The sequence below is a fragment of the Balearica regulorum genome, chromosome 3 (assembly GCF_011004875.1).
Source record: "Balearica regulorum gibbericeps isolate bBalReg1 chromosome 3, bBalReg1.pri, whole genome shotgun sequence".
Taxonomy (NCBI): Eukaryota; Metazoa; Chordata; class Aves; order Gruiformes; family Gruidae; genus Balearica; species Balearica regulorum.
The window spans coordinates 94,547,033-94,567,913 of NC_046186.1; the positions used below are offsets into that span (position 1 = coordinate 94,547,033).

Genomic DNA, 20,881 nt, shown 5'->3' on the forward strand with positions numbered 1-20,881 from the left:
TTTTTCATATTGCAAAGGAAAAAAAAAAAAGTAAAAATCCCCCAAAACAAAAAACAACCCTAAAATATCCTTTGTCCCTGTACTTCTCGCATTAAGAAAGACAAAATAAAAAGACTAGATGAAATTTTTTTCAGCAGAAGCAAATAAAACCCTATAGTCCCAGAATACGTGCTCTGTGAAGCATCTTCGTCATTAAGTCTGATGCCTTTCAGCAAGGCTGCACTTGCCGAGGGTCCTCGAGAAGTCAATGCACACTGCTGCTGCAAACCACTCTCCGACGACCTGAAGTACCAAATGTTCATGTCAGACTTTCTCCTGCTCTGCTTATATAAATTTTGCTTCTCTTTGGGACTGTGACTTCAGGTTTTTATTTTTATACATTTGCTGTCTCGACCTGTCAAATAAAAATGATGAATACATGATGATTAATGTCTTCATGTGATATCCTTCCTCCCAGTGGTTGTTTTATTCAGTGTTTAAATATATAAATGCTTTGACCAAATCAAGGTTTTTATCCTGGATAGAATCCAACTGGAATAGCTCAGCTCACGTGTTGAGGGTGAGGAGGGATTTTTGCACCAGCTGTGAGCCATGGAGGAAGGTCAGTGCCTAGCCAGGTTGGAGACAAGGGTGGAACTGAAAAAAGGGTAGAAGAGCGGCAGTCATTTACCCATAAGTCTTCATCTGTATGAACCCACTGTCCAAATCACGAGTAAGGATAGATGTTCGGGCCTTTCAGAATAAATTAATCCTCTGCCTTTTCTAAAATTACCAGAAATATATATTTCTAACTTTCCACAGAAAGAAAGTAATGTAGCCACACTTTACTACAGCATCAGGATATTGAGATTTTTTGCCCTAACAGCAACAGGGCAGGGCTTCCCCTGGTTTCAGTCTTTAGCTAGTACACCTCTGCACAACAGGCTTTCGCTGCAACAAGCGTTAGCAATCTAGATAGTGGCATCCTCCCTGATGCACGACGTCGTGTTCAGTGTGGCACTGCTGTTTGGGAGAATATCCTTACGTAACTCAGCTATTTCTGAAGTTTTCACCACCTTAATCATAAAGCATTTTCTTACTGACATGCAATTAACTAGAAGAGTGCATGGGTATATTTATCCCGCTATGCTGTGGGAAATTCAAACTCAGTTAATTACTTCCTATCTAGGTTAAAGTATCCAGAAGTGCAAATGCTAAAGGTATTTTTTGCTCATAAAATGGAGCTGCTCTTTCACCTGACTACCAAACTGCAGCTAATATTTAACAGAGAGGTGACAGGATAGCAGTGGTTGGTGGAGTGATCTCTGTTCAGACAGTCTGTAAAGCGCTTGCTGTAAAAGGAGCTGTGTAAATATAAATCATTATTATATTGTTGAAGTAATCAAATCCATAGTACCATTGTTTAAATAGACTGGAGATGTGGAGCTTTTTATTCACATTTCAATGCTTAGACCGCCTGCTACATAAAATATATATCGAAAAAATAAGCTTTCAGAGATATATAAAATACTTTTTTTTTCCAGTGCTGAATTTATAAGCTAGGGAGATTATAGTGCTACAGTAATTCTTAATTTGTACGGTTGTTTTTATCACTTTTAGTATGAAATACCACAAAATAAAACAGATCTAAATCTCTCATAAATCTAATGGCAGCGTCGCACTTCAGATGCACATTTTTAAGTGGCTGCATCATTGCTTTAATTCAAAACACAGCCAGCAGGCTCAGTATGACCTGGGAAGTTCTAAAAAACACTTGCAGATTTATTCATCTTTGGAAAGACTGGTGAATTTATATATTACACCAATGCCCGATGGCCAAAACTGAGATTTGGTCCCACATCATGTAGGGTGCTCTACACATAAAAAAGACACAATCTCTGTCCCCAGATGCCTAACTTGAATTCAAGTGTTGCAGTTATGTAATGCTCCATCTTAATCATTCATGACGATCCCTGTTGCTGCAGATCACACAATGACTTCAAAGCAACAGTCTCTCTATTCATATATGTGTGCTCCTGGTTCCACAATATTTTCTAATGTGTTTATCCCTATGAGGCAAGGCGGCGCTGTCACCCCAGGTTACAGATGGGAAACTGAGGCCCAAAGATACTATTTTCCAGATTTTTGTATTTCAGTTCAATCCCTTATTCAAAATGAATAAAGTATGCCAGTGCCTAATCATAAGCCTGATGCTCTTAAATGTCTAAAACACTTTTGAAAGGAGAGTCTAGACTGAGAAAAATGTACTCAACTTTTCCAGGAACAGGAAGGATTTCTACGATAGAGCAGGTCTCCTAGTGTTTGCTCCTTTAACCCTGAGTCTAAAGACAGACATTGCTTTGCAAACCTCTGGTCTTCTTCCATCCCTTTCTCTGTGGGACATTGGTTACTCTTCCTGCATGTTTTTCCTTCAAATAAGAAGTGATTTTCAGTTGTGCGTTTTGTAACAAACTTCTGGTCTTGGCTAAAAGTAATGGGTACAATACATATTTTCTGTCATTGATGTGTATTTAAGGGTGATTTATATTACAGAAAAGGATGAAAGAATGGAAAAGCTGTTGCATTAAAACCCCCATAACTATCTAAACATACCCAAATTCACTTGGCTCTCACCTTTGCAAATTGTATTATACTTTTCTAGAGGAACAGTTACAAATATCTTTTCTTCAGTGCTTAGCTTACAGTGTCAAAGGAAGTGCCCACCTGAGCGGCATTCAGGATTATAGAATCACAGAATGGTTGAGGTTATAAGGAACCTCTGGAGGTCATCTTGTCCAACCCCCCTGCTCAAGCAGGGCCATCTAGACCCAGTTGCTCAGGACCATGTCCAGATGGCTTTTGAATATCTCCAAGAATGGAGACTCCACCACCTCTCTGGGCCACCTGTGCCACTGCTCAGTCACCATCACAGTAAAAAAGTGTTTCCTGATGTTCAGATGGAACCTCCTGTGCACCTTCAGATGGTGCCTCTTGTCCTGGCACTGGGGACCACTGAGAAAAGCCTGACTGTGTCTTCTTACACAGACCTCCCTTCAGATATTTGTACACACTGATGAGTTCCCCCTTGAGCTTTCTCTTCTCCAGGCTTAACAGTCACAGGTGTCTCAGCCTTTCCTTATATGTGAGGTGCTCCAGTTCCTTAATCATCTTAGCGGCTCTTTGCTGGACTCTATTCAGCATGCCCACGTCTCTCTTGTACTGAGGAGCCAGAGCTGGACACAATACTTCAGGTGTGGCCTCACCAGTGCTGAGCAGAGGGGAAGGATCAGCTCCCCCAACCTACTGGCTATACTCCTAACGCAGCACATTAGCCTTGTCTATGGCAAGGGCACATTGCTGGCTCATGTTCAATCACATGTCCACCAGAAGCCCCAGGTCCTTTTCTGCAAAGCTGCTTTCTAGCCAGGTGGGCCCACCACATCTGGTGCATGAGGTTATTCCTCCTCAGGGACAGGACTTAGGATTTCCTCTTGTTGAATATCAAGGGGTTTCTCTCAGCCCATTTCTCCAGCCTGTTGAGGTCTCTCTGGATAACAGCATGACACTGGTCTATCAGCCACTCCTCACAGTTTTGTGTCATCAGTAAAATTGCTGAGGGTACACTCTGCACCATCATACAGGTCATTAATGAAGATATTAAATAGGAACAGATGTTAAATAGGTTGTAGACCAGTAGTGATTCTTCAGGTATACCACTAGTTACTGGTCTCCAACTGGACTTCATGCCACTGATCACAACCCTCCTGGCTCAGCCATTTGGCTAGTTTTAAATCCATCTCACTGTTCATCCAGCCCATACTTCATCAGCTTCTCTACAAGAATCTTATAAGACAGTGTTGAAAGACTTGGTGAAGTCAAAGTAAACATCTACTGCTCTCACCTCATCTATCAACCTAGTTATTTCATCATAAAAGGTTATCAGGTTTGTCACGCATGACTTTATGAATCCATGCTGATGACTCCCAATAGTCTCTTGTCCATCACATTGCTGGAAATGGTTCCCAGGATTAGTTGCTCCATCACCTTCCCAGGGATTGATGTGAGGCTGACTGGCCTGCAGTTCCCAGGGTCCTCCTTCTTGCCTGTTTTGAAGATAGGAGTGATATTTGCTTTCCTCTAGTCCTCGTGTATCTTTCCCAACTGCCATGACTGTTCAAAGTTAATGGCCTCGCCCTGACATCAAGCCAGATCCCTCATCACTTGTGGGTGCATCCCATCAGTGCCCATGTATATTCAGTTTGCTGGATTGGAGCAGCATGAACCATGGCTACATATGCCAGCCAAGGACCTTATTATGTGACAGCAGTTTAAAAAAATTACTTGCAGTTCTCACTGAAATTTTAATTTCCACTTTAAAAGGGCCTGCTCTCATAACCTGTGTATATGAACAGAAGACATAGATAGCAATCTATTATCTTCTCTCTGTGGCACCTGCTGGCCATGATGTGGCTTTCTAACGTTACCAACAATTTCCATTTTCTCCGTCCAAGGTAGCATGGGTTTGAATGGCGCAAAGGTGAATAGGACAGTTAAGGACAGTGAAGAGGAAAGAAAAGTTAGAATGAATAAGCAACATAAATCAGAAAAAGGGAAAAAATACAAAACAAGAGAAAAACCCAAGAAAAGCAAGTAAAAAAAAAAAAAAAACCAACCAAAAAGCAAAACAAACTTTCCTCTCTCTCTGCTTAGAAAGACAGGAATCCTGGTTCTGTTCCAGGTGAAACAATGTCATTATCTTGACAGCAGGATTACTAAAAACAGTGCAAGAACAAGCCAGAGAGAGAAAGAGCTAACTGGGAGCACACATAGATCAGTAAAGCAATGGTGTTCACCTGTGTGTGACACACAACTCCAGCACAGGCCCCTGTTGCAGGATCTTTTTTCAATATGAGCACAGGTCAAGGCACAAAAAGGAAGCTCTGAGATACCACTAAGAGTTAAGCACATGCCCCACTAAAGAGAGAACGTTCCCTTTTGCCAATGATGTGGAAGAGATAATACAGCAAGTCACCTCTAAGCAGCCTCAGGTTATTGATTTGGTGCCAATGTTAGGGGCAGTCCTTGTCTTTGCAAGTTGACATTGACCAAACTACTTCTTTGAGACATCTACACAAGCTATCACTCCCTTCTCTTCAGCTTCTCCTTCTCACTCTGGGAAGCCGTGTAGAACAGAGTGCTGATCCAGGACCATGCTCATTAGATCAGTATCAGAAATATGCATCCTGAATCCACTGAAAGAGATAAAAACCTGCTGGTAGCTTCAGCAATGGCCTTGAGACAGCAATACAAGGGAAAGTCAGATAGGGGAAGCAGACAAACAGTGCTCGTCCCGCTAATCCTCATCATGATGACACTGGTGTATCCAGAGCCAAACTTCAGACTCTGATACCATTTCAGCTCAGTGAAATCAAGAGGCCCAACAACAACACTTGCCACTCTCTCTCGCACCTTTGAATTTTCATGGGGCCATTGCACCCCATCAGGGTCCCCTTTGCACCATCTGCAGCTCCTGCAAGTGGAAGATCACAGCTGGGATGGAAGCAGGAATGGGAATGGTGTCCTAGGTAATGATCAGGAGAGATGTTACTGGCAATGGGGAAGGAAGAATTTCTACTTTCACTCTTTTGCTATGAATACAACCTTCATGAAAAATTCTTAGCAGAGAATGCAGCAAACTTTTGCCTTTTGTGCATACATTTCTTAGTAGTGAGGCAGGATCCCTTCAAGTTGAGCACAGCCAGCGTGCCTCAGTCCTGACGTACTGACGTATCTTAATGTATATTAAGTGCCCATCATTTCAGCAGCTAAGCAGTATCACATCCCATTTAGCACATACACAGCATTTTATAGAGCAGAGCACTGTAGAAATCCTTTTCCCTTAGGTTTTTCTACACGCTCATTGCAGTGACATGCATCTGACCAATTAAAGCAAAACAGCTTTAGTTAATTAACTCAAAGGGACTGAGTGGTTCCCTGGCTGAAAGTCATAAAAGCTGGTTTTGATATTATGAGTGCCACTGATTAACTCTCAGATGCTGGACAATTCACTTCATCTTTCTATGCTTCATTTTTCCCCAGTGCAAAATGTAGAAAAATAAAATTTGTTTTCTTCGGTGAAGTGTTTTTGAGAGCTGTGAATGAAAAAAGCTATGCATCATCAATGAATACTCACAAAGGCCTGATGGGAGATTTATGGAAATAGCATGGTCCTCACTGTGCTTCTGGAAAACTGAGCCACAACCAAGTAAAGCAACAAAGGGCCAGAACCTCATTGAAAGGCAGTGAAAGAATTTAGGGTTGCCTGACATCTTGACAGCCACTTATTCCTCCAGACCAGGCTGGCAAGATGGCAGCTTTCTCTTATTTCTGCCCACAGCACCCGATTCTCACACCTCCAGCTACTAGATTGCATGTCTTCGCTTCTACATTGTTTTAGTTACCCTGGCCATCCTCCTCTCTGGCAAATCAAAAGATCCAATCACTTCCAACACCTGACAACCTCCGCTAACATCTCTTTCTGGTTGCAGGGATATTCCTGTTCACTGGGCCAAATTCAATATACAGTGTCATATGACTACACGCATCCTTCCGAGTGTTTTTTCAGCCTTCCGCTGGGGTCAAGATCTTAAATACTGTTGAGTTTTTGCCAAAAGCTTTGCCTCAGGAAAAACTGACACTAGCATGTTTTCTTTCATTCTATTCCTATTACTCTATCATTACTTAGTTTTATCTTATCCTTTCATTCTACTTAACTCTGAATAGTTGCAAGTCCCAAAGCTAACGCACCAGTTCCACAGTACATTAGCCAGAGAAAGGCAAATAATTTGATCCTGCTAATTGATTTGATTATTTCAAAGTATTTTAATAATTGTGGAATGGAAGTGAGCAGAACTGAATTTCCTCAGATTTTTTCAGTATTTGAATAAATACCCTTTTATAACAATGTTCTTTGGACTTGCTGGTCAATATTCCAACTTTTGGAAAAGAGTGACTAAGTTTGGAGTAGCTAAATAAATCACTTTATTATTTCTGTTCTACAACTGATTGAGAGAAAAATATTTCTGACACAAAATTTTGTCCATGTCGACTAAATATTCAGTTCTGAAAAAAACCCAAAACTTTAAAATTAGATTTCATTGTAGGAGAATAATGAGTGAAAAAAGTCACATGAGTATTTGCTACCACTCATTTTGACTTTCTCAGGTTAATGAAAATTACACTATGATAAGGAAGAAAACAGCAAGGTCTGCTCTGGGATCTGTGGGCTGAGTACCATGACCTGACTGGTGCCTCAGCTCTTGCTGCAGGACACAGTAGTCTGCAGACCAGTGGATAACAACCCCAAGCCCACCGAGGAAATCAATGGCTTTGACTATGTTTTGGCCAGAGTTTGTTCTCAAATTAGATTCAAAATGCAAATCCCATTATTCCTCTACCAGATCCATTTTTTCTCCACTGGCTTCAGGATACTTGTAAAGCTATAGGAGTTTATGTGTTTGGTTCTACTTTGCCCCGAGATTCTGACTTCTGCTCGTAGCTCACATGTATCCAAAGACAAGACTTCAGCTCAATGCATCTGATACTACTGCCTCTGCAATAAAAAGGCAGGAAAGGAGGGGTTTCTAGGGATTCATCATTAGCATGAACATACTACATCAATCATTCTTCCAAGACAGAAACAAAAAGCAGTAACACTGTTTTCCTGTACTGTTAAGAAGTTCCCTACCCATTTTTTAATCCCTAACATTTATTGCTTCTTTCTTTTTCACAGTTAGGTTCACTGCAAGAGAGGGTCTTTCTTCACATCATTAAAAATCAGAGGTGTTGTAGAACTGGAGGAGCATAACGAACATTCAGGGCTTGCTTTTGAAATTATCTCTATCTGTTCTTGCATTCAATGTGATATAAAACATTAAATACTCCAAAGTTTTCAGCCATTACAGTTGTGTAAAACAGATGTTATTGAAGTAAGAAACAAGCTTTTTTCATGTAGGTGAAAAATCTCTTGCTAACAACCCCGAATCTTGAATCGCAGAATAATTAGAGCCTGTGTTATGGGTAGACAGCACAAACTTCCTCCCACATCTCTTCCTCTCTCAGTAGTATGTTTCAATCCCACCTACAGGAGGTGGAAAGGGAAACTTCTGACTTCTAGCCTGTCAAGTTTTTCTTTCTTTGTTAAGCCTAGTAAGGAAGCTACCAACTGCGGTACTATTTTTTCCTAAATTGCAAATTTTACTGAAAAAAACTGTTGTTGGAGAATGAATACTATAGAGATTGTAATGTATGACTTCTTAGAAAAGTGATGAACAGACCAACAGATAAATTGACAGGCACAACACAAATTTATCAGGCACTGCTAATGCTACCAGTGGCAGCGGCAGTGCTACCTCTGTTCAAAGTCAAATCAATGACCTAAGAGTAAAAGACTTCATATTCTGATTTCCTCCCCCTGCCATCATCAGAAGACAAAACAGCAATTGCATTTACCTGTAGATCAGGACTTCATCATCCGAGCAATTATACTGCAGCTGATACATTTTTACCCGAGGGGCCGACTTGCTCACCGTCCACTTGACCAAAGCTGAGGTAGTGGTCACATCTGACACCAGGACAGCCCTTTCTGGTGGGCCTTTTGTTTCTCCACGATTAGACTTGCTGGAGCTGGTGATGTCCGAGAGCCTGGATTTTGGTGGGGCTGCTCGGCCTGTGCCGTTGCTGAGATGGGGGAGCTGAACAATTGAGAGCTCAATCGTCGCAGTGGACTCTCCAGCAGCATTGGCTGCTATGCATGTGAATGTCCCGTAATCCTTGGAGGTGGTGATGAGGATATCTAAGGTGCCATTGTCATAGACAGCTGTCCTCGAAGAGTTCCCAATGAGACGGTCATCGGGGGCCACCCAATGAATGATGGGGGTGGGATCCCCAATGGCTTTGCATTTCAGTGTGGCAGTTTGCCCTTCTAAAACCAGCAACTTGTGAGTATGTTGTGTAATAAGAGGAGGCTCACAAACAAATTCTTCCTCCCGTACATACCAGAAGTACCTTCCCTTTAGACCTGGAGGAGAAGCACAAGTTTCCATATCATCATCTCTGTCAAGTCGCCTTAACCACAGTAGCTCACAGTTGCAATGCAGTGGGTTGCCCCCAAAGCTGAGAGACAAAGGTGGAGAAAACGGGGTAACAGCTAATGGAATTACTTGAGATCTGGCAAATATAGGGTCAGGGGGAAGCTTCTGAAGTCTGTTGGATGTTAAATCCAATCTGGCCAATTTCTGAAGATCTGCAAACGTCCCCTCTGTAATATAATCTATCAGGTTATGATCCAAACTGAGCTGATGCAAGTTTATCATCTTTCTTATAGATTCCCAGGGAATACTTCGGAGGTTGTTGTAGGAAAGGTCTAAGTCTTCCAATGTCAGCAAAAAATCCTCAAAGGCTTCATCGGAGATGCTGCTTAGCTGGTTGTTGTTTAAAATCAAATGCTGAAGGTTAATTAAGCCTCTCAAAATATCCTCTCCAATGTCAGGCAGCCTGTTGCTGTCCAGATGTAAAGACCGAAGGCTCTCCAAGTCAGTGAAAGAGTAGGGCTGTATGTAACTGATGGTGTTTCTCGACAAAGTAAGGTCAACAAGTCCAGACATATTGGCAAAATCCTGTCGGCTGATATTAATAATAAAGTTGCCTCCAAGTCGGAGTTCAACAGTCCTTCGATCTATGTCTAGTGGTACAAATAGGAGACCCTTGGAAGGACACAAAGTCCCCAGAGACTCAGACAGGTTCTGGCAGACACAATATTTGGGACAAGCATTGACCATGACAGCCATTCCAAACACCAGGATGCTGCAGAGCAATTTTTCCATGGTAAATCACGCGACAGTATCTGCAAGAAATGAAAAGAGTTACAAGGAACATCAGCAGTTATGGTATAGCTACTTTTCCTCTTATATTTTACCTAATATCTACCTCCAGAGGGACTTTGTAGTGCCTTTTCTCACTAGTCAAACCTAAAGTGATCGGCACTCTGAGATGGTAAGGTTAAGTGTTATAGCAACATGTTTCTCCACATAAAACATTTCTTTCTTAAAAAAAAAAAAAAGAAATTGGTTTTGGTTCCGTATCTGAATGGCATATGAAATGTTAGTGCTTATGCCTGGTAATAGGGTCTTTTGTGACTACCTATTTTCTAGTTACAGTTCTATAATTTTTATTGGGTAGTTGGTAGAGGACAAATCCTGCCATCAGGTTGCATGGTTTACTTAAAACCCTGAAAGATTTCATTTGGAATAGTGCCTGCTTCTTTGAGGGTAGAAGCTGTCTTATAGTAATTACATATTGCTGCATAATAATGTGGAATTAGTCTTAGGGTTGAAAGAGCTGATTTTATAGATAAAAATAACTCCATATTTACCCTTCAGTAATGTGGTTAGTAATGACCATGTAATTATCTGTCCAGTCCTGGGGCGAGTCAGTTCCCTTGCCCACCCATAATAAAATTCATGATAGGCAGCATAAGAAGCAGAAATCATTTGCATAATTGTCACCTGGATTCATCCTGCACTCAGCCAACCTATGGGAAGGATGACATCGACTAGCTCCAAAGAAAAGAGATGCAGGGGAAACCTGTGCTGTCTTAGGCTCCTAGCAAGCTGTCTGACACCCTCATGCTGCAATCCTTTCTGTTGTAGTGACAGCGGGGTTCTCGTCTGTGTCCACAGCCCTCTCTTGCATCCTGCCCATTTGTCTTTGCCAGAGGGCCAGTTGTGGCTGGGAGAAGTCACAGCCCTGCTTCAGGTTTGGGAATATCTTCTCACACAGGTTCGCTGACCTGCCTCTCCCTTGCCCGGACCCCGCTATCAAGGAGGGCTAAGGAATGGGCAGATCATTAATTTTTAACTCTCATTCTCCCACTGAGGGAATAGTTGACAAAGAGTTATATTTTTGTAAGGGATCTCTCAGGCTTTTTTGCCAAGAAGGTGTGCTCTAGTCTCCAAGCCCCTCACTTGTGGCAGTAGCTACAGCCACAATTCAGGCTCAATTTAACCTACATTACTCCACCATGTAACTTTGCATCAGTGTCTTCACTGCTTGGTATACGCCATATCTCTTCTCAATCACTTAGGTGCTCACACGCTTAGCAGTTTTCGGCACTCGTGTTTCAAGAGAAGTCATGGCACAATAAGAGATGAGACACCTTCATGCTTCATCAATTGCCCCTCCGGTGCCGAAGTAGTGGATGGCAGGCAGTCACTTGTGCCTAAGCTGGTTCTCTTACTGCTGTACACATGATGGGATAATGCCTAGGGTCTCATCATGACTCCAATAATTAGTGCTATGAGGCCACTCAAACTTCGGCAAACACGTGATGCAAGAAACACATTTCACAAAAAAAGCCACATCGCAACTATTTACACTCCATCACGCAGCTGAAATGACAGTTATGCAGATGTCTTATAATAATTAAAAGAAATTACAAAGGTTAGTTATTAATCCCACAGTAACACACACCAAACACAAAACAAAATCCATCACTTCAGTAATTTTTCTTAACTCTTTAAATAGGTCTTGCTCCACCTCCCTGTGAAAGGAACGAAAACTAGTGGCCTATGGTTGGGGCTGTACCCAAAGGTGGCCGATTCCTCTCCTGGGTAAGGCAGTTTGGTTTCTCCTCTATAGAATATGTGAGATGACTCAGAAAGAAGGAGCTGTAGAAATGCAAGATGTTGTGAGTACTGAACTATGTATAGTATGTTCTTTATAGCAAGGTTTTCTGTATGGTGTGATGTTGGTAATTATATACCATTATTACTATTTCATAGGAGAGGAAAGGACTGAAGCATCTGTGTTTGCTGAACTCTGGAAACAAGATGAAAGCAAAATACTTTTAGAAAGGATGGCTTGAGAGTAATCTTACCTTCAATAGTAAATAAAAGGCTACTGAATGTTTGGAGATTAGCAAGTATGTTATTGATGCAAATCTGTGGCATACTTAGCAAAGAGCTATAAATATCCCTTAGGTTATTATCAATTGGTAGTTTACTAACAGGCAATTGGCTTTTTGAATCTTAATTATAATTGTGTTCTGCAGCTTTAATTTAGTGTATTACCCTACCAGCTGAAATGATAAACAAAAAGCAGTTTAAAAGGGGGAAAAATAGATACAGTTAATTAGTAATAAGCCCTTTCATAGCTTCTCCCTCATCTACATTCCCACCCTCTGAATATCTATTCAAAAATGTGAATGCACACTTACGAGAGCAGTGTCTCCTTTAAGTGTCCCAATTCTCTAACCACATTTTTTCCGGATGCTGTTAAATATCACAGTGCTTTGGGGAGATGGTTGACTCTAAGCATCAGAGTGAAAAGCGTTTGTAAAAGAAATAGGGGGAGGAACAGAAGTTAATTACAGAAAATAGGGACTGCAACACAGAGAGGAGGCTGTGAAACAGGAGATCTAAATGGCAAAGTAAACCCTGATGGGGAAACCATCTGTGGATGCCTTGAAAGCTGATCATCTGCCTGTGTGTGCTTGCATGTGTGCATGGAAAAGACACAGAGAGCGCAATATGTGCTTTTACCAGCAGGAGGACAAATCAGTAACGACTCTAATAGGATGGAAATACCATGGCTGCTGTCATTCCAGTTATGGAATGCATTTGAAAGTGTTAATGTAAATATTGGTTGTCTGCAGCGGAAATTTCTAGCCTTTGTGATCTGTTGCCAGCATTGGCATTTCAAGCTTCTGAGCCTTGGGTTGCTCTACAAGGTACTCCTGAAGTGACCAGTTCACGACACAACAAATATGGCACAAACCCAAAGGTTGGAGAGAACAGAGATGGGTAGGTCTCCTTAAAGAGAACATCTGGGGTTTTCATAGGGCAGCTGGTTTTCCTTTTTCTCTCCAGACAGACAAAGTACCTGGGTCACAGATCAGGTAAGAATTCATGAGTCTGCACAACTATAATAGTATATTCTAAAATCTAGACTCTCACACAAAGTCATGGTAATTGCTAGCTACCAATGCTATGGATGTATAATAAAAATTATTTTTATTTTAGTTCTGGTAACTTTCATTTAAGACAGGAAATAAAGTGTCAAGTTTAGGGTCTGGTTTTGCTGACCAGTTTGCTCACCTTGTTCCCAAAATCTCTTGTGACCTGCAACACCAAGCATTTTATGGTCTACTAATGGTAGCCTTGTGATAAACTCACCATTCTGATTTACATTTTAAAGGTATCTATCAGCCAGATAAAGTAGATTTCTCACAGCAAGTCAGTAAATCTGGCAGAGTTCCTGTCTCAGCCCAAGATAAAAAATAGCCCCTTTAGTCCTCTTATAACATGGATTGGTATGAATTAATACGTGCAACAGTCATAAACCTTGGTGTTTTGTATTCAAATTTTCCTCATAAAGATACAACTTCTGAGATTTGGCATCTCATTTCAGGAATGTCTCTAAGGCATTTTTTAATTCTATATTCATTGAGCTTTGCATATAAATTCCAATAACCTTTGCATACCACAGCACCAAGTACAAGGTAACTGTCAGGCAAATAAGCTATAGCTGCAGCACACAGGGAAAAAAAGAAAGAAAAAAAAAAAAAAGAGGAGAGGTGGATGGATAGCAGTTCTGATTCCTCTGCCTCCAAGCGCCCTGGGACCAAACTTCCCGGGACTGTATGGGTGAGTTCATATACTTTTCTTCAGCTTTGTAGGTGCTGTGGAGGAATTGGATTATTTTTTTTACTGGATTTTTTTTTCTGGGAGCTGCCCTTTTCCTTTTTCTTAACCTTCTCTTACCTCTGTTTTCAGTGAACCTCTGTGACTGGGAAATCTATCCCCCAGCTACAAAGCTTAAAGGGCTGCAGCAATGGGTGAAGTTTCATGCATATTCTCTGAAGCAGTTTAACCTACAATGTGTAACATGGGGTGGGACTGTGTCAGGACAAAAATTACTCCTTAATCCCTTGCGTTGCCAAAAACCGTGTGGGAAAGGTAGGTCTCATGTAGTCCCTGATCCACGCAGGTAGTTTATGCCTACGTCACCAAGGGACGACCGTGGCAGTAAGGAATGTAAATGTCTCTGCATCCGAATCCATCCTTAGTACTACATACATTGAAATATGGGTTGAGTGTTAAGCCACTGCTAGCTTTGTGAGCATTTGTGAGACCATTCAGGTGTTTAGAGTCAGTTATGTACCTATGTGCTTACAGGCTCAAACTCAGGATAACTAACGCTACTTTTGTTTAGCTTTTGTCTTTTGTGTTTGCCTGGGTTGCTGCATGCCTTGGGGTAAAGTGGCTTATCATCAGGCGTGCATGTGTACAGTGCAACTTAGATTTTGGCTAGGCCTTTTTAGGAGCTAGTTTTATTGAAAAGAATAAATAGCTCTAACATGTGAAGTGCTTGTTTTCTCTAGCCACCTTATATTTTATAAATCACAGAGGGGAACAGTTACAATTGCTTCCACAGTAACAGAAAAAAAGAACTTTGGGTGAATTGTAAGAAATGTATTGCCTTTTATACAATTTTTCTTGAACACTGCAGCCATAGCAAGGTTGCAACCAAAAATATTTTACTACCCCAGTATCACCATGAGGTTCATTTATGTGGTTTGTTTCATTTAAGTGTTGTTCTCTTGTTTACACCTTTCCAAGCAGTTGGGGTTCCGTCCTACCTGCTCTGCGCTCCCAGCCCTGGAAGCAGTCCTAGTCTAGTAGCATTTAGGAAGAGCTATGCCAAAGAGGTGCATGCCTCCAAATGGAATTGACTCATAGGATGGTCTTAAATGTAGGAACATTTCTGTTATGGTTGAAGTCTTTAAAGAACTGGTTGTAACTGGATCCAGGACAGAGGTAAGGATAATCCATAAAAGATAATTGTCAAGAGGGCTCACTCTGTGAAGGCTGATTTAATCCATCCAACAGATCCTCAAGGAAATAACCCAATATTTCCCTAGGCAGGGGTATCTCACACAGGAAGATATCTGTCTCTTTCAGTCTTTCATTGGCAAAACTTATGTTTATTCGTGTGCATTTTTGGGAAGCTTTTCTTTCTTTTTCATAATTCTTTCCTGATCTTTCCATGACACTAGTCATGTTATTTCTTTTTTTAAGTACTAAACTCAATTCCTTTACCATTCCCAAGACTGAAGCACTGCATTTCTCAAAAGCCCAAATTATCAATGTAGCTAGTCAGGTACAGAGCTAGATCAGATATAATTCACTTACAACCTGAGCATCCTTGCACCACCAGGCTATGAATTGGTGGAACACACCTTACTTTACACACTGCAAACCTCTATTCACTGTGGGATTTTGGTAGGGGAAGCTCTGACCTCACAGCAGTTTTTCTGCTGAAGTACAGGGCTATAGCACTGATGATATATGGCACAGGAACCTCACAGCTTAAATGCAGATAAAAGTTTTCATCCTTTCATGTCTCCTAGTTTACTAAGGCATCTCATTTCTTCCATTAAAAGCAATACTTTCCATACACCCTAAAAGAACAAATCGATATGCTAATGTTCCAGCACAGTTAACCCCTGCAATTATTCAGCTCTTCACATATCATTTTACTTTGGCCAAAAAAAGAACCTTGGACTCCTCTATGAAGGTTTAACATCTGTAATGCTTTAAAGACAATAGTAACCCTAAATCTTACCAGAGAAATTTCAGTCAATCAAAAATATCAGCACCTTGTTTCTGTTTGACATAGTTAAACTACTAGCAGTGCTGCTTAGGTGAGCTCTTGAAATACGTGGTACAAATTCCCTTCCTAGAGTCACTTTCTTGATAGACATCACCTGGAAAGGGCATTTTGAGTTTTAATGGAAAAGTGTATGTCCTCACATATGTGTGTACATGAGGATTTTCATTTTTCACATTAGTTTTGATCGGGAGACATATAATATATTTGTAGCTTCTCTGCCAAAGATACGGACCCCTGGCTGCTGGGCAGTGTGTGTGTCTAATAGCCTTAGTGACCTTAGAGCACTTACATCCTAGGATGTGCTAACATCCTAGTTCCTATGAAATGCAGCAAGAGATCTTAAGTCAAGACGAAACCAGGTGTAAGTCTGTTAGATTCTACCTCGCTTTTACTAGCAGTTTGCTGAAATGAAGACATCATTATAAGCCATTGGGTTTTAAGAAATGTGCAAAATTAGTCAAGCTTTTGAGATTCATTTTGTGAGAAAATAAAACTTAGTGAACACATTCTGTGTACTTCTGAGCATCTGCTTGTCTGGCACTTCCCCACAATACATTTGGGACATTTTCATCACTTCAGATAAAATCTGAAGTGCAAATTACTCAGAAATATTTACTACTTACGCATTTCAAGAATATAGAGTAAGTTTCATGAAAGCAGGGGAGAGACACTTCATTAGCTTTATTAGACTTCTGCAAAGGAAACAATGCATCATGAGTCCATCTCTTGTTGGGCATCAGAGCATCCACACAGAAGAGAGATATTATTAATATCCTGTCTGCTGAAAAGGCTTTAACCTGAGTTCAGCCTTTTTAGACAAGAGGCGGTCCACTCTACTGTTAAGGCCGTCTGAGCTGTACAGGTTCTCTGGTGTCTAATAAGCAGTAAGTTCACTCTGCAGACCTAATGTAATTCAGGAGTAGGTCAGTCAGGGACACACATCCTTTGGAAGCCAGACTTTCTACTAGTTTCCACAGAAAAGTGTGTTCCAGACAGCTCAGGGATGTAAATGCCGATGAGGATGCAGACCTCGAAAACTATTCAGGGAACCTGGATGCCCCATTCCAGTTCACTTCAACAGGCCTTGAAGGTCCATGTTTCTGAGATGTTTTTTAAAGAACTGTCATAGTAACACCATTCTGTGAAAATAGCTACACTGCTGTTATAGCGGGGGCTGCTGTTTCTGCAAACACACCGTGCAAATCTGAGTATTATTTAGTGACCTAGTTAACAAAACAGGAGAGTTTCCACCCAAAGGGTACGGATGCCACTACTTCATTATAACTAATCTCTAGACCTTGTCCTATCTGGTATCATGCCACTTGAAGCTTGGACTGAAAAGCCTTCGTGCACACACAGAGAACAGAGCAAAAGAAACATGGGCTTAAAATTCCACTTAGCAATTAGCCGAAATCTCTTGTGCTGCAGAAGATGGAAATTTTTATGCTAGAATTATGTTTACCTTCAATGTCAAGGTCAGTTTCATTTGTATCTGTCTCAAACCTTATGGTTCAATTTTTAATTCCTGAATGCTGATTGTAGTAACTAAATTAATTCAGTCCTGTAGTGTGAATCCAATAGGCATGTTTGATTTACTCATTCATTAAAAATCATGCTACTTTAGGCAAATACCTACACAAAACACATCATTTCAAAATGAAAACATTACATCTCAGAAACAGTAGAAACAAATATTTTGAATGCTTCATTTAATACCTTCCCTAAAGTGGTGTCGTGAAACCTGAACAATCTTACAAATAGCTTTTGTCAACATGGACTGATATATATCAGTGGGTAAAACTTCTGGCCAAATAGAAAAAATTATCTAGCTCTAGCCACAACTTGTGAGTGTCACATCATAACCTTAACAATCATAACCAGATTTTGTCGACAAGTGTGATTTTATCTGTGAAAATAGCTGCACTTTCATTATTCTACCTTCATTGACTGGAAAGCACAGGCTTTAACTGCCTGATTTGTTGGGACAAAACACTGCTTAGCTACCTGTGTCTTTTTTGAATATGCACAAAAATTAAACATGCAGACAGTTACTTGTAAGCATATAAAAGCAAACTGAAGAGAAAGAGACCATTTAGAAAATGCAAGTGTAGACATTTGGTAAACAGACAAACTTAGGTAACGCCACTTGATATGTGCATGTGCATCTATCTATTTACTTCAGCTGCATGCAATGTCACTTCAGGGGCAAGATGTTGTCCCTGAATTGCCTGAGCCAACAGATGAGAAGCTGCAGGTGGGGGCTAAGAGAAACCCCAAAGCAACTGAGCAGTTACCTGGTGGCTCCTGCCCAGAGGTAGAAATACTCTGTTCCCAGGCATGGGGATGCGTTGCATTAACAACAGGTCTATTTGACCTGTTTCTTAGAGGTTTTCAGTGCAGCCACATCTGTGGAGGATGCTGATTTCCCAATGAGAGGGACACAGGAAATGCAGAATAGCATTTTCAACAACACTAGTTAGAAATGGCTTGGGTTGGTTTGGGTTTTTTTCCCCTAGACCACTTGCCGGTCCATTCATTTTTGTTTGTTGATTTAATGCCCCCCAACATTTACCTTTGCCTCCTATTTTAATGCTGTGTACCAGTCTTGATCAGATTTCATTTACAAACTCATGAGTCGGCTAAGCTGAGCCCCTTTGCTATTTTTAGCCATCCAGTTCATTTATTTATCTCGTTCTTTACAGCAATCCTGCATTTTGCTTTATCAGCACAATAGAGAAGTTACCAGTTACTCCATCCCTTACTCATTTTGAACACATGGAAAGCTGGACAGGTAATAAGGAGCAGTTCTCTCTGAGATATTGCCTATGGTGTGAAACATAAATGTCCATCAACAGACCCTGTTGCTTTCTGCAGATATAACTGAAGGCCTGTTTTCATCATCTGCATCCAAATTTCCTTTGGCTCTGAGCCATAACAGCAGCTCCTCAGGTAGCTCTTTATCCCTAGCTTACCCTAATTCTTATAAAAGCCTTTATATGTACTTATTTCCTTCCACATCAAAGGAATAGGAGGTTAATTAAAATTGGGATTCTCTTCTTTATCTAGGCTTGTATCTTTTTTTTTTTTTTTTTTTTTTTAATTGACCCTTCATTTAGCCCTAGAGACAAACTCTGTCTAATATCCCTTAGGAAGTATTCTTTATTTGCAATACAGACTGGTTTTCCTTTCTTGTACAACCTACACTCAAAGAGGCACTAGTAGGAAAAACAAGACATACATACAAAAAGTTCTTTCTTCTGATGTTTCTCATAAATTTAATTTGGCGCAGAAAGTCACATGCAAAGACTTGGAGTTGCTATGAAACATTGGCATGACAAACTAAAGACCGCACTAACAAAAACGCTGTTGTGGACAGCGTTTGTGTAATTACATTGAAAAGAGAGACTGTGAGCCTGCATCTCTGCGGAAGAAACCTGGCCTTAACACTAACTCCTGGATTACTTTACCACTGTCTTGATACATAGCCTTGGATAAGTTTCACTTAACTTTTTCTTTCTCCCCTGTAAGAAGACAAAAACTTATTTTTCCTGAATGTCCCAGATTAAGATTCCTAAGCGTATTAGCATGAGCATCCTGCAGCAGAGGTGCCCTGTTACAGGGAATACAGCGCCAGCGGTTTGTTGTTGTGGCTGGCTTATGGTCAGCAGAGGTCTGAGAAGGAAACGTGTGACCTCTGCTATGTTGTTGCATGACACAACACATGGTCTCCACAGCCTCCGGGCTCTTTCTTCAGCCTGGTAAACTTTTTACTGTTATTTCTTGGTTTTCAGTTAGTTTGGACAGAAATAGATTTGTCAATTAAATCTGCTCTTTCTAGTCACTCTCAATTTCCGATTCCCATGCAGGAGAATAATTCACTGTTTCTCTGGAGGACTTAACACTCCCATTATTTCTATTGTGTGAATATTGGGTTTTTAAAGTTGTAGACCATGTCACATCTGGTTATACAGTTATATATTTCCAAACTGCTGTGCCACTGGGCAGAAAAGAGAAAGGAGGCATGGACTTTTGGTAGTAATACCTGTTCTTTCATATCAGGTTCTTAATGCACCTTACAGAAGAGACTACTACTACTACTACTACTACCACCTCATCTTTACAGGTGAGTAAGAAGTGGCACAATCTGGCTCAAATATCTTGCCCAAGGTTACTCACCAAGTTCCTCCTGGAAAACCCAGCTCCCTCGACTCTCATACCTTCTCTTTGTGATGTTTCCACACATAAGATGTGTCACTGTACAATTTGTTAATACAAATGTAGTGTTGTGGACAGCGTTTGTGTAATTACATTGAAAAGAGAGACTGTGAGCCTGCATCTCTGCGGAAGAAACCTGGCCTTAACACTAACTCCTGGATTACTTTACCATTGTCTTGATACATAGCCTTGGATAAGTTTCACTTAACTTTTTCTTTCTTCCCTGTAAGATATATATACCTATTGACTTCTACTAATCAGTTGTTTGCAAGGTACCTGGAGACCGTGCGTGTGTGTAAAGACAGTTTACGGAGATGTCTGTTGTCATGGCACAGAAAGGGAGATTGCAGATAAGAGACAGCTTTGACAGCCCTTTCTCTAGCTCAGTCACTGGTTCACTATCATCCCAAGGCTGGCAGTCAACACAAGTCAGAGGCGGTGGATGTCTGTGCGCTGCTGAAATGACTCTAGTCCCAGGTGCCCTGTCTGCTGCCCCAAGTACCTGCAGCACAGAAGTCCCTGAAAGAAGCTTTGTCGTCTTTCCTGACATCGCACATTCTTCTACTTCAATGACTTAACCATAGCTCAGAGTCTCAACTTTCCCCAGTAGTAAGTTCGTACGTAGTGGAGTACGTTTCTAGCTCTCCTGGCTGTGGACAAAACTTGACTAGTACAAATGAGTACACAGGGAAACATCACCATGAAAGCAAATCAAAGGTAAACAAAAAGCACCCCAAGTCTATTACTTTGTAAATAACAATAGTACGAGTGTATCATGACGTTTCAGTCATGCTGAAGAGGCTGAAGGTTTTGAATGTGAAACCATACAAAGTACTGCTATTTTCATGTCAAACGCTGACTGGTCTGCAGAGACCTTGTCCCAGGAAAGATTGAAAGTGTTCCAGGTGAGGCTAGAGGGAGGTGAGTGAAAGGCAAGATGAGGATAGCTGCTTTT

General features: G+C 41.0%; 1 protein-coding gene across 2 annotated transcripts in view; it reads right to left on the reverse strand.

Annotated features, from left to right (window-relative positions):
* LRFN2 (leucine rich repeat and fibronectin type III domain containing 2) overlaps positions 1-20,881 on the reverse strand; it is a 157,479-nt gene that overhangs the window by 30,538 nt on the left and 106,060 nt on the right. The window contains exons 2-3 of one of the 2 annotated variants that reach the window (XM_075749030.1): positions 8,491-9,883; positions 175-636 (exon numbers count right to left, since the gene is read on the reverse strand). In XM_075749030.1, the coding sequence (XP_075605145.1) occupies positions 603-636; positions 8,491-9,863 (1,407 nt within the window). In that variant the 5' untranslated portion in view covers positions 9,864-9,883 and the 3' untranslated portion in view covers positions 175-602. Of the gene's footprint in view, positions 1-174; positions 637-8,490; positions 9,884-20,881 lie in introns of those variants that run through there. The other variant, XM_075749029.1, reaches the window with a different exon arrangement.